The following is a 14,455-nucleotide window of genomic DNA, read 5'->3' as shown; positions in this document are numbered from 1 at the left end:
TCCTTGAGAACATTCTGTGTGCACTTAAGAAGTATGTGTATTCTGCAGATTTTGAATGGAATGTTCTGTATACATACATCTGTTATTAAGTCTCTTTGGTCTAGTGTTTCATTTAAGGCCGACTTTCCCTTCTTCTCTTTCTGTCTAGATGATCTATCTATTGATGTACAGGGGGTGTTAAAGTTCCCTACTCTTATTATGTTGCTGTCAGTTTCTCCCTTTAGGTCTGTTAATAATGCTTTATATATATTTTGGTGCTATTTTGTTAGGTACATATATATTAATAAATGTTATGTCTTCTTGATGGGTTGTACCCTTTATCATTAGTATATAATGTCCATCCTTGCCTCTTATTAACTTTTTTGGTTTGAAGTCTGTTTTGTCTGATGTGAGTATGGCTACACCTGCTTTCTTTTGGCTGCCATTTGCTTAGAGTATCATTTTGCAGCCCTTTACTTTGCACTTATATTTATCTTTAGAACTGAGATGTGTCTCCTGGAGGCAGCATATAGTTGGGTCTTATTTTTTAATCCATCCAGCCACTCTGTGTCTTTTGATTGGTGAATTCAATCCATTTACATTTATTGTGATTTTTTTTTTTTTTTGGCCACGCCCTGCAGCATGTGTGATCTTAGTTCCCCAACCTGGGATCAAACCCATGCCCCCTGAAGTGGAAACGTGGAGTCTTAACCACTGGACCACCAGGAAAGTCCCCATTTAGCGTGATTATTGATATATGAGGACTTGGTATTGACATTTTATCTTTTCTTTTCTGGTTGTTCTATAGTTCCATTGTTTCTTTTTCCTTGCATTTCTGTCTGCTGTTTTAGTTTGGTGGTTTTCTATGTTTTTCTCAGTTTTCTCTTTTTTTATGTTTTGTGTCTCTGCACTAGATTTTTGTTTTGTGGTTATCATGAGGTTTGTATAAATGTTTTAAAGATAAAATAGTCCTTTTTCTGCTGGTAGTATCTTATCCTAATATGCCTGTACAGGTTCCTTCCTTTTCCTCTTCTCCTTTTATGTTTTTGTTGTCACAAATATGTCTCAACACAAAATGCTGTGAGTTTGTTACCAAATTGACATAGCTGTAGTTATTTTTAGTGCTTTTTTTCACCCTTTAACCTTTGCTGTAATTAAGTGTTTAACAACCTATTCTGATATACAGTTGCAATTTTCTGATTCTGTCTATTTATTACCTTACTCAAAGTTTTGTGTACTTTTGCCTTTTCATTACAGGTAGAAGAGCTGCTGTCAACATTTCTTGTTAGGCAGGTCTAGTGGTGATAAACACCTCAACTTTTTTTTGTCTGGGAATGCCTTTATTTCTCCTTTCTGTCTGAATGATACCTTTGCTGTATAGAGTATTCTTGGCTGACAGTTTTTATCTTTCAATATTCTGAGTTTGTCATTCCACTCTCTTCTGGCCTGTAGAGTTTCTGCTGAGAAATCTGCTGATAGCCTCATGTGGGTACCTTTGTAGGTTATTGTCTTCTTTTTCTTTTTTTCCTGGCTGCCTTTAAAATTCTTTCTTTGTCATTGGCTTTTGACAGTTTTAATATAATGTGTCTTGGAGAAGGTCTTCTTGTTTTGAGATAAGTAGGTGTTCTATTAGCTTCATGGGCTTGTATATCTAGTTCCATTCCCAGATTTGGGAAGTTCTCAGCTATTATTTCCTTAAATAGGCTCTCTGTTCCCTTCTGCCTCTCTTTTCTATCTGGGATATGCATTGTCCTTATGTTGCCTTTCTAATGGAGTTGAATAGTTCTTGTAGAGTTTCTTCAGTTAAAACAAAAATCTTAGCTCTCTCCTCTTTTACCTGAATCGTTTCTCAATTTCTGTCTTTGAGTTTGCTAATTCTGTCTTCCATATGTTCTACTCTATTTCCAGTGCTTTCTAATGCCATTCTTCATGTCGTTTATTGAGTTCTTCAGCTCCATAACTTCTGTTTGGTTCTTTTTTAGAGTTTCAATCTCTTTGATAAAGTATTCCTTCTGTTCATTAATTTTATTCCTTAGTTCACTGAACCGTCTTTCTGTTTTCTTATATATAGCTTGTTGAGTTTCTTCCTGATACCTGTTTTGAATTCTCTGTCAGTTAGACCACAGTCTTCTGTGACTTTAAGTTTAGTTTCTGGAGAACTGTCATTTTCTTTTTCTGATACTGTGATACTGTGTTTTTTCATAGTGCTTGGTGAGTTGTTCCTTTGCTGGCGCATTTGAAGTAGTGAATACCTTTCTTATTTAGGTAAACCTTTATTTACTTTGATTCTAACAGTTCAACAGGTTGGTAATTAGAGTCCTTTCTTTTGTTTTTCAGTAGGTGGCGCTATAGCATAAGTTATAGCTTAGTTTATCTTACCTGAGTCCTTCTGGCTATATTTGAGAATTGGCACTTTCCACCCTCTATCACCTTTGCCAGAGATGTCGTCAGTGCCCTCATCATCGCTGCTGTTCCTCTGGGGTTACTGGTGCCTTGAGATGGCGGGACCCTCTGCCATATGTGGGGTTGCCTGGGTTGTGGGCACTGCTGTAGCGGTGAGGGCAGGGGGAGGAATGGGGGGAAGGAGCCAGGTTTGGGTGTGCTGTGGGGGAGAGCAGAGTCACAGGTACCACTATGGCCCTTCCAGTCTTTCTTAAGCCTGTTCTGTTCTGTCTTTTGCCCTCATCGTTATCAGAATTGCTCTTGCTGAGGTCACTAAAGATCTCCTCTTGGTTAAATTTAGTAGTAAATTCTCAGGCATTCTTATGTCATTCATCAGTCACATTTGGCACAGTTGATCACTCTGTTCTTAATACACTGTCTTCACTTGACTTTCCAAGATACCACACTCTTTTGGTTTTACTTCTTCCTCACTGTTAGCTCCTTCATAGTTTCTTCTCTGCTTGATCTGGAAAGGTTATTGTACATTATTGTGACAGTAGCTCACAAAAGCTCCCCTACAGTCTATCTTCAGCACAGCAGCTAGAGTGATTATTTTAAAATCTAAATCAGATCACACTCCACACCTCTACTTACCTCTGCAGTAGTTTCACATATCTCTCAGAGTAAAAGACAGTTTTTACTTAACGATGATATTCAAGGCCTTGTGTGATTTGCCTTCTTTGCCCCCTATTATCTCTCTGACCTCGTCTCCTACTATTCTTCCCCTCTCTTACTCCACTCCTGCTGCACTGTCAGGTATGCTGCCTTTGCAACAGCAATTTTTTTGGCTGGGACACTCTTCCCTCAGAGGTATGGCATACTCTAGATTATAAGCTCTTTAGGGGTCAGGGATCTTTGTCTCTTGTGTTCATTAATATGTTCCAATAGCGTAAGATAGTGCCTGGCACTCAGTAGCCACCCAAAAAGCATTAATTGAGTGGATGAATGAACCAGTTAACAAATAATAATAATTAACAGTTTTATTTTCTAAAATGTTTACATGTTGGAAATATATGAATGTGACATTCATGTTCCAATTCTGTGCAGAAATGGCTATTCATACAAGGTGGCGGTTGCACTGTCTCTTTTTCTTGGATGGTTGGGAGCAGATCGATTTTACCTTGGATACCCTGCCTTGGGTGAGTATGTTTCATTTAAAAATTCTTGTGAAACTTGTAGGTTAATGTACCTACTCTTATAGATTAAATCTCTGCATACTATTAATAGTTACAAGTTCCATGTAGCTGGAGTTGAATAGTCAATGTTCTTCTGTGAGTATAGAGCTAGCAATTAGCTCCGTAGTTAACTTGGATAAGAAATTGACTTTTCTTGTGTTTTCATCTTTATGAAAACACACACTCAAGATAGTGTAGTCACTACTTAGGACAGTAGACTTGAGCTGTCATTACTAGTGCTGGGCACACAGTGGATGTTCAATAAATGTTTTATGAATAAATGCATATCTTTTCCTATCCCTCCAAAAAATGTTTGCCTTCTACCTGAACCTCTATAAGTGTTGATTTTGGAATAGGAACTACTTCTTTCAGGAGAAGTTGGTGTTGGAACCACAGCCGCCAGCATGAGCTGGTGCGGAGCCTGATTATTACCCTTAGCACCCCTCCCCATACCTTCGTCCTAGCTGTAATCTTTCCATTTACCATAGTTGCTAATGCTTATGAAAACTATTTACATTTGATGATAGCTTTTGTTTAAATAATACTTTCACATGCCTGCCCTTATTTAAGCCTTAAAACTGTCTGAGTTTATCATCCAGTTTAAATCTTCTTTAACAGGTAGGGAAATTGTCACCAGAGAGGTTAAGGGATTTACTGACTCTGGAGGCCTTGCTTTATACTGTAACATATTTGTTGTTATCATCATTGTTTTATGGACAGGGAAATTGTCACGAGATTAAGACATTTACCCAAGGACACTCAGCTAGTGACCTGACTTTGAACCCAAATATTCTGGCTCAGGAGATCATGCTTTATATACTGTAGTACTTTGCTTCTGTATTAACCCTTCACTGAGCAAATTTAAAGTTTCTGAATGCTCTGCTTTCTAGCTAGCAAAGCTAATCTTATTCTTTCCATGTTGCTACCCACCAGAGATCAAAGAGGAATTTTCACTGTGGGGTTGGTGGGAATTATGTTTCTGTTAACCTTAACTGGAACTCAGTGTTATAAGGTCATAAATAGAAGTAACAGTTTAAAATACTATATACATGAAATTTTTGCAGTTAACAAACATTTATTCAAAATTTACTTGCTGTTAAGTAAGTAATGAAGTTCTCTGGAAATAACGATGGAGATCACAGTTCATGTTGGTTAGAAGAAAATAAGTAATAGATGGTAGGCCAATTTGTGCTACAGCACTGTTACAGAACTGTAGTAAAGTGCTATGAGAGCAGAGAAAAGGGACTGATTTAGTCAGCCTTTGGATGTGAGGGAAAACTTGTTGGATGAGGGGACATTTGCACTAGGTTTTTAAGCATGAACAGATTAGAGATTTAGGGCATTACAGGGAACAGCATGTGCAAAAGCATAGGGTGTGAAAGAGCATATGTGCAGTGTTGAGAAAATGGTGGATAATTTAGCCTATGGTGTAGGAAGAAAGGTGGCAGAACATGAAAAGTGATTGCAGAGGTAGGCTGTGGTCAGATTATAAAAGGCTTTGAGAAAGAATTCCCTGGCAGTCTAGTGGTTAGGACTCGGCGATTTCAATGTTGTGGGGCCTGGGTTCGATCCCTGGTTGGGGAACTAAGATCCCACAAGCCGTGCAGTGTGGCCAAAACAAAAAGGCTTTGAGTGTCTTGTTCTGGAGTTTGGACTTTACCCTTTAAACATCAGAAGCCATGAAAGTTTTTAATCAGAGGAGTGTCATGATCAGGTTTATATTTCAGGAAGATGATACTGGAGAAATTGTGGGAAATGGCTTAGAACGGAGAAAGACTGGTGGCAGAGGAAGCTATAAAGAGATGGATGCAGTCGTCCTGGCCTGAGGGAAGGAGAAATACTATTTCTTTGAACAGTTTATTTTATGATGATTTTGAATAGTAAATATATTTTAAATATTTGGCTTAATGAGTGACTTTTTAGCTTCCTGTGATATGTGTCAGATGAGCTGTCATGTCATATGGTCTAAGTTAATTTTTTTGACTTATTGCAGCACATAGTAACATGTTGGTTTGTATATTATGATTTTTTTTTCCTACAAAATAAAGCTCTAGGTTATAAAGCTCCATATAAAGCTCTGTATAGTGAGTGACTCTGGTTAGTGAATGTTAGTTCCCTGCCAGGAGCTCCCTTTCTCCAACCACTGCTACTCCAATCTATTAATTAATTTCAGTCAAAGAGAACCTTTCAGTTTGAGGCTGAGATTCTATAAATTTGCAAATGTAATTTTTACATTTGACTTTACTTCTTAGTGTAAAAATCTTTAAGTAACTTTATTATTACAACCTTTGGATGTTCATTAATTCAACAAGTTTTTTGACTGTTGGCTTAAGATACAACTTTCTCAAGATTGTTAAGTCTGTCACTTCTCATTCATCTGCTTCTGAATTTTCTTCCATTCTCTTTATTCTGTTGGGTTTATGGCTTTAAAAATCCCTTTACTATCTTTTAATGGGATCTTGGAGTGAGAGGAGTTAAGAGGACATGTCAAATACATTATCTTTAACTGAAAGTTCTTATAGCTCTTCAAGCATTCAAATATTTTTATCCCTATCTTACTTGCATTTAAGCTATCTAAATGTGAAGGATTTTGATGTTTTATCAACTTAATCTAATCTAATATGTAAAATTACCGTGTTTGTGAACTTAAAACATTTAAATGTTTTTAATTAAGTTTTAATTTTTACTAAGAATCCAAGGTTAAGGAATTTTGGTATTCAATTAAAATGATTACTGCCATTTAAAAAATTCTTAAATGGAGAATGCAGTGTTGACTGGTATGAAAATAGTTACAGATAGAGCCTAAAACTATTTTTCTTATAATCTTATTTAATCATTCTTCATGGTCATGAAAAGCAGTGGTAGTATATTTATAGATAGCTCTTTTTTTTTAACATCTTTATTGGAGTATAATTGCTTTACAATGGTGTGTTACTTTCTGCTGTATAGCAAAGTGAATCAGCTATGTGCATACATATATCCCCACATCCCCTCCCTCTTGTGTCTCTCTTCCACCCTCCCTATCCCACCCCTCTAGGTGGTCACAAAGCACCGAGATGATCTCCGTGTGCTATGCAGCTGCTTCCCACTAGCTATCTATTTTACATTTGGTAGTGTATATATGTCAGTGCTACTCTCTCACTTTGTCCCAGCTTCCCCTTCCCCTTCCCTGAGTCCTCAAGTCCATTCTCTATGTCTGCATCTTTATTCCTGTCCTGACCCTAGGTTCTTCAGAACCATTTTTTTTTAAGATTCCATATATATGTGTTAACATACAGTATTTGTTTTTCTCTTTCTGACTTAACTCACTCATATGACAGATTCTAGGTCCATCCACCTCACTACAAATAACTCAATTTCTTTTCTTTTTATGCTTGAGTAATTTTCCATTGTAGATATGTGCCACATCTTCTTTATCCATTCATCTGTCGATGGACACTTAGGTTGCTTCCATGTCCTGGCTATTGTAAATAGTGCTGCAGTGAACACTGTGTTACATGACTCTTTTTGAACTATGGTTTTCTCAGGGCATCTGCCCATTAGTGGGATTGCTGGGTCATATGGTAGTTCTAGTTTTAGTTTTTTAAGGAACCTCCATACTGTTCTTCATAGTGGCTGTATCAATTTACATTCCCACCAACAGCGCAAGAGGGTTCCTTTTTCTCCACACCCTTTCCAGCATTTATTGTTTGTAGATTTTTTGGTGATGGCCATTCTGACCAGTGTGAGGTGATACCTCATTGTAGTTTTGATTTGCATTTCTCTAATGATTAGTGATGTCGAGCATCTTTTCATGTGTTTGTTGGCAATCTGTATATCTTCTTTGGAGAAATGTCTATTTAGGTCTTCTGCCCATTTTTGGATTGGGTTGTTTGTTTTTTTCATATTGAGCTGCATGAGCTGCGTATATATTTTGGAGATTAATCCTTTGTCAGTTACATTGTTTGCAAATATTTTCTCCAATTCTGAGGGTTGCCATTTCGTCTTGTTTATGGCTTCCTTTGCTGTGCAAAAGCTTTTAAGTTTCATTAGTCCCATTTGTTTTTGTTTTTATTTCCATTTCTCTAGGAGGTGGGTCAAAAAAGATCTTGCTGTGATTTATGTCATAGAGTGTTCTTCCTATGTTTTCCTCTAAGAGTTTTATAGTGTCTGGCCTTACATTTAGGTCTTTAATCCATTTTGAGTTTATTTTTGTGTATGGTGTAAGGAAGTGTTCTAGTTTCATTCTTTTACATGTAGCTTTCCAGTTTTCCCAGCACCACTTATTGAAGAGGCTGTCTTTTCTCCATTGTATATTCTTGCCTCCTTTATCAAAGATAAGGTGACCATATGTGCGTGGGTTTATCTCTGGGCTTTCTATCCTGTTCCATTGATTTACATTTCTGTTTTTGTGCCAGTACAATGCTGTCTTGATTACTGTAGCTTTGTAGTATAGTCTGAAGTCAGGAAACCTGATTCCTCCAGCTCCGTTTTTCTTTCTCAAGATTGCTTTGGCTATTCAGGGTCTTTTGTGTTTCCATACAAATTGTGCAATTTTTTGTTCTAGTTCTGTGAAAAATGCCATTGGTAGTATGATGGGGATTGCATTGAATGTGTAGATTGCTTTGGGAATTATAGTCATTTTCACAATGTTGATTCTTCCAATCCAAGAACATGGTATATATCGCCATCTGTTTGTATCATCTTTAATTTTTTTCATCAGTGTCTTATAGTTTTCTGCGTACAGGTCTTTGGTCTCCTTAGGTAGGTTTATTCCTAGGTATTTTATTCTTTTTGTTGCAGTGGTAAATAGGAGTGTTTCCTTAATTTCTCTTTCAGATTTTTCATCATTAGTGTATAGGAATGCAAGAGATTTCTGTGCATTAATTTTGTATCCTGCTACTTTACCAAATTCATTGATTAGCTCTAGTAGTTTTCTGGTAGCATCTTTAGGATTCTCTGTGCATAGTGTCATGTCATCTGCAAAGTGACAGTTTTACTTCTTCTTTTCTGAGTTGGAGTCCTTTTATTTTTTTTTCTTCTCTTGTTGCTGTGGCTAAAACTTCCAAAACTGTGTTGAATAATAGCGGTGAGAGTGGACAGCCTTGTCTTGTTTCTGATCTTAGAGTAAATGGTTTCAGTTTTTCGCCATTGAGAATGTTGTTGGCTGTGGGTTTGTCATATATGGCCTATATTAATGTTGAGGTAGGTTCCCTCTATGCCTACTTTCTGGAGAGTTTTTATCATAAATGGGTTTTGAATTTTGTCAAAAGCTTTTTCTACATCTATTGAGATTATCATATGGTTTTTTTTAAAAATTAATTAATTAATTTATTTATTTATTTATGGCTGTGTTGGGTCTGTTTCTGTGCGAGGGCTTTCTCTAGTTGCGGCAAGTGGGGACCACTCTTCATCGTGGTGCGCGGGCCTCTCATTATCGCGGCCTCTCTTGTTGTGGAGCACAGGCTCCAGACGCGCAGGCTCAGTAATTGTGGCTCACGGGCCTAGTTGCTCCGCGGCATGTGGGATCTTCCCAGACCAGGGCTCGAACCCGTGTCCCCTGCATTGGCAGGCGTTTTCTCAACCACTGCGCCACCAGGGAAGCCCTATCATATGGTTTTTATCCTCCAGTTTGTTAATATGGTGTATCACATTGATTGACTTGCGTATATTGAAGAATCCTTGCATTCCTGGGATAAACCCCACTTGATCGTGGTATAGGATCCTTTTAATGTGCTGTTGGATCCTGTTTGCTAGTATTTTGTTGAGGATTTTTGCATCTATGTTCATCAGAGATAGTGGCCTGTAGTTTTCTTTTTTTGTGACATCATTGTCTGGTTTTGGTATCAGGGTAATGGTGGCCTCGTAGAATATGTTTCGGAGTGTTCCTCCCTCTGCTATATTTTGGAAGAGTTTGAGAAGGATAGGTGTTAGCTCTTCTCTAAATGTTTGATAGAATTCACCTGTGAAGCCATCTGGTCCTAGGCTTTTGTTTGTTGGAAGCTTTTTAATCACAGTTTCAATTTCCATGCTTGTGACTGCTCTGTTTATATTTTCTATTTCTTGCTTGTGACTGGTCTGTTTATATTTTCTATTTCTTCCTGGTTCAGTCTCGGAAGGTTGTGCTTTTCTAAGAATTTGTCCATTTCTTCCAGGTTGTCCATTTTATTGGCATATAGTTGCTTGTAGTAATCTCTCATGGTCCTTTGTATTTCTGCAGTGTCAGTGGTTACTTCTCCTTTTTCATTTCTACTTCCGTTGATTTGTCTTCTCCCTTTTTTCTTTATGAGTCTGGCTAATGGTTTATTAATTTTATCTTCTCAAAGAACCAGCCTTTAGTTTTATTGATCTTTGCTATTTTTTCCTTCATTTCTTTTTCATTTATTTCTGATCTGATCTTTATGATTTCTTTCCTTCTGCTAACTTTGGGGTTTTTTTGTTCTTGTTTCTCTGATTGCTTTAGGTGTAAGGTTATGTTGTTTATTTGAGATGTTTCTTCTTTCTTGAGGTAGGATTGTATTGCTATAAACTTCCCTCTTAGAACTGCTTTTGCTGCATCCCGTAGGTTTTGGGTCGTTGTGTTTTCATTGTCATTTGTTTCTAGGTATTTTTTTGATTTCCTCTTTGATTTCTTCAGTGATCTCTTGGTTATCTAGTAGCGTGTTGTTTAGCCTCCATTTGTTTGTATTTCTTATAGTTTTTTTCCTATAATTGATATCTAGTCTCATAGCAGTGTGGTCGGAAAAGACACTTGTTATGATTTCAATTTTCTTAAATTTACCAAGGCTTGATTTGTGGCCCAAGATATGGTCTATCCTAGAGAATGTTCCATGAGCACTTGAGAAGAAAGTGTATTCTGTTGTTTTTGGATGGAATGTCCTGTAAATATCAATTAGGTCCATCTGTTTAATGTGTCATTTAAAGCTTGTGTTTCCTTATTTATTTTCATTTTGGATGATCTGTCCATTGGTGAATATGGGGTGTTAAAGTCCCCTAATATGATTGTTAGTGTCGATTTCCCCTTTTATGGCTGTTAGCATTTGCCTTATGTATGGAGGTGCTCCTATGTTGGGTGCATAAATATTTACAATTGTTATATCTTCTTCTTGGATTGATCCCTTGATCATTATGTAGTGTCCTTCTTTGTCTCTTGTAATAGTCTTTATTTTAAAGTCTATTTTGTCTGATATGAGTATTGCTATTCCAGCTTTCTTTTGATTTCCATTTGCATGGAACATCTTTTTCCATCCCCTCACTTTCAGTCTGTATGTGTCCCTAGGTCTGAAGTGGGTCTCTTGTAGACAGCATATATATGGGTCTTGTTTTTGTATCCATTCAGCCAGTCTGTGTCTTTTGGTTGGAGCATTTAATCCATTTACATTTAAGGCAGTTATCGATATGTATGTTCCTATTACCATTTTCTTAATTGTTTTGGGTTTGTTATTGTATGTCTTTTCCTTCTCTTGTGTTTCCTAGAGTAGTTCCTTTAGCATTTGTTGTAAAGCTGGTTTGATGGTGCTGAATTCTCTTAGCTTTTGCTTGTTTGTAAAGGTTTTAATTTCTCCGTCAAATCTGAATGAGATCCTTGCTGGGTAGAGTAATCTTGGTTGTTGGTTCTTCCCTTTCATCACTTTAAATATGTCCTGCCACTTCCTTCTGGCTTGCAGAGTTTCTGCTGAAAGATCAGCTGTTAACCTTGTGGGGCTTCTGTTGTATGTTATTTGTTGCTTTCCTCTTGCTGCTTTTAATATTTTTTCTTTGTATTTAATTTTTGATAGTTTGATTAATATGTGTCTCGGTGTGTTTCTCTTTGGGTTTATCCTTTATGGTACTCTCTGTGCTTCCTGGACTTGATTGACTATTTCCTTCCCCATGTTAGGGAAGTTTTTGACTATAATCTCTTCAAATATTTTCTCAGACCCTTTCTTTTTCTCTTCTTCTTCTGAGAACCCTATAAGTCGAATGTTGGTGCGTTTAATGTTGTCCCAGAGGTCTCTGAGACTGTCCTCAATCCTTTTCATTCTTTTTTCTTTATTCTGCTCCCTGGCAGTTATTTCCATTATTTTATCTCCCAGCTCAGTTATCCATTCTTCTGCCTCAGTTATTCTGTTATTGATTCCTTCTAGAGTATTTTTAATTTCAGTAATTGTGTTGTTCATCATTGTTTGTTTGCGCTTTAGTTCTTCTAGATCCTTGTTAAATGTTTCTTTTATTTTCTCCATTCTGTTTCCGAGATTTTGGCCCATCTTTACTGTCATTACTCTGAATTCTTTTTCAGGTAGGTTGCCTATTTTGTCTTCATTTATTTGGTCTTGTAGGTTTTTGCCTTGCTCCTTCGTCTGTGACATATTTTTTGTCATTTCATTTTTTTTTTTGATGGGTGGTGCTGTATTCCTGTCTTACTGGTTGTGTGGCTTGAGATGTACAGCACTGGAGCTTACAGGCAGTTGGATAGAGCCAGGTCTTGCTGCTGAGATGAGGACCTCTGGTAGGCCTCACTCTGATTGATATTCTCTGGGGTCTGAGATTCTCTGTTATTCCAGCAATTTGGACTCGCAGCTCCCACCACAGGAGCTCAGGCCTGACCTCCAGCCTGGGAACCAAGATCCCGCAAGCTTCGTGGCATGGTTAAAAAAATAAATAAATGAAAAAGAAAGAAAAAAAGGAGCAGTATAATATCAAAAAATAAAAAACAAAATAAAAGTAGAAAGATAAAATATATATTAGTAAAAATAAAACTAATTGAAACAACTGCAACAAAGTAAAATAAAAGCACAACAGAAAAAAGAAAGAAAAAAAAAAGGGTGGGGTGGGGAAATAAGCCAAAAAGAGAGAATAATAACAAAGTATAAAGAATAAAATAAAATTAGAAAAATAAAAGATTTATTAGGAAAAATAAAAATATAAAAGAATCAACAACAGTGAATCAACAAGGTAAAACAGAACCCCAGTCTGGTCACTGGGGTTCCTCCAGTCCCCTTAGGTTTCCGTGGTCCCCCACCGGTGCCTGGTAGGTGCCCTAGTTGTGAGGAGGCATGAATTCCGCGTCCTCCTAGTATGCCATCTTGACACTGCCCCTTTATAGATAGCTTTTTTTTTTTTTTTTTTAGAGAAAGGTAATTTTTTTAAAATTTATTTATTTATTTATTTATTTTTGGCTGTGTTGGATCTTCGTTTCTGTGCGAGGGCTTTCTCTAGTTGCGGCGAGCGGGGGCCACTCTTCATCGCGGTGCGCGGGCCTCTCACTATCGCAGCCTCTCTTGTTGCGGAGCTCAGGCTCCAGGCGTGCAGGCTCAGTAGTTGTGGCTTACGGGCCCAGTCGCCCCGTGGCATGTGGGATCCTCCCAGACCAGGGCTCGAACCCGTATCCCCTGCATTGGCAGGCAGACTCTCAACCACTGCGCCACCAGGGAAGCCCATAGATAGCTTTTTAAAATACTTTCTTGATACCATTTATGATCACTGGAATTTTATAAGAACCAAATAAATAATGCAGATATGATGAAGCTTGCTCTTAAGTAATTTCTTTTTTTTTTTTTTTTTTAACTGAAGTAAAGTTGATTTACAATGTTTTGGATGTACAGCAAAGTGATTCAGTCATATATATATGTATATATATATATATATATGTATTTTTTTCTTTTAAAGATTCTTTTCCATTATAGGTTATTATAAGATATTGAATATAGTTCCCTATGCTATGTAGTAGGTTTCTTTTTAAGTAATTTAGTGTTGAATGTGATACTTCATTATATAAATTTTACTTTAGGATTAAATAAGGGAATGTGTTGAAGGTGAGATTAAATTAAATTTGATAAGATCCAAACATTCCTTTAAGAAAAATTTTCTTTCTAGTTATTTCAAATTTCTTTTTAGCCCAGAACTCACTTTATGTATAGCTTTATTTCCTTTAATTGACTTATTCTCATTATACCAGTGCTGCTTTAGCTGGAAGCCTTTTTTCACCATGAAGCCTTATTTTTCTAATATTCCATCTTTGTGTTTTTAACCATGTTAACATCTGTGATTTTTTTAATATGCAATAACTGGTATATTTTGTTTTGCCCATTGATTATAGATTCTCAAAGATAATAGCTCTTTTGGAGCAGTTAATGGGGGAGAGATACTCTTTTCATAGTGGTATTACTTTTAAGTGTAAATATTTTCTTATTACGAGAATAACAAAATGTTGTATGTTTTTAAGCCCAAAACTTAAAAATCTTTGGTTATATTATTCTTGTTTTCTTCTTGAGTTTGGCGTTACTAGTTTGCACTGGTATATCCACAGATTGTAGGACAAATAAAGGTAAAGGGATTTTTTTTTTTTTTTTTTTATGGCTGTGTTGGGTCTTCGTTTCTGTGCGAGGGCTTTCTCTAGTTGCGGCAAGTGGGGGCCGCTCTTCATCGCGGTGCACGGGCCTCTCATTATCGCGGCCTCTCTTGTTGCAGAGCACAGGCTCCAGACATGCAAGCTCAGTAATTGTGGCTCACGGGCCTAGTTGCTCCGTGGCATGTGGGATCTTCCCAGACCAGGGCTCGAACCCGTGTCCCCTGCATTGGCAGGCAGATTCTCAACCACTGTGCCACCAGGGAAGCCCAGATAAAGGGATTTGTAGGTTAAACTCTTCTAAGATTTGAAAGCTCTCCTTTATAGGTATAGACACAAAAAGAATAGTGATAACTAATTACCAAATCGTTATAGAATGCTTGGGATTTGGCAAACAGCAACTTCAGTATGAAATAATCTGCATTCTCTAAAATAGTTACGCAGAAACAAGAGTATTTGCAAGATTCAACCTGCAATAAAACAAAAAATACCAAAATTTTTTAAAATACCAAAAATGAATCTCTGTTCTTTTTATTTTATACCCAAATAAATT

The 14,455-nt window shown here is 37.0% G+C and overlaps 1 protein-coding gene across 4 annotated transcripts in view; it reads left to right on the top strand.

Annotated features, from left to right (window-relative positions):
* Positions 1 to 14,455, top strand: part of TM2D1 (TM2 domain containing 1) — a 143,375-nt gene that overhangs the window by 19,711 nt on the left and 109,209 nt on the right. For all 4 annotated transcript variants that reach the window (XM_068539999.1, XM_068539998.1, XM_068539997.1 and 1 more), the window contains exon 4: positions 3,469 to 3,560. In XM_068539999.1, coding sequence (XP_068396100.1) covers positions 3,469 to 3,560 — 92 coding nt within the window. The remainder of the gene's footprint in view (positions 1 to 3,468; positions 3,561 to 14,455) is intronic.

Source organism: Eschrichtius robustus, chromosome 3 (genome assembly GCF_028021215.1).
Source record: "Eschrichtius robustus isolate mEscRob2 chromosome 3, mEscRob2.pri, whole genome shotgun sequence".
NCBI lineage: Eukaryota > Metazoa > Chordata > Mammalia > Artiodactyla > Eschrichtiidae > Eschrichtius > Eschrichtius robustus.
Note: the sequence above shows the minus strand (reverse complement) of the source record. Positions and strands in the feature narration are given on the sequence as shown.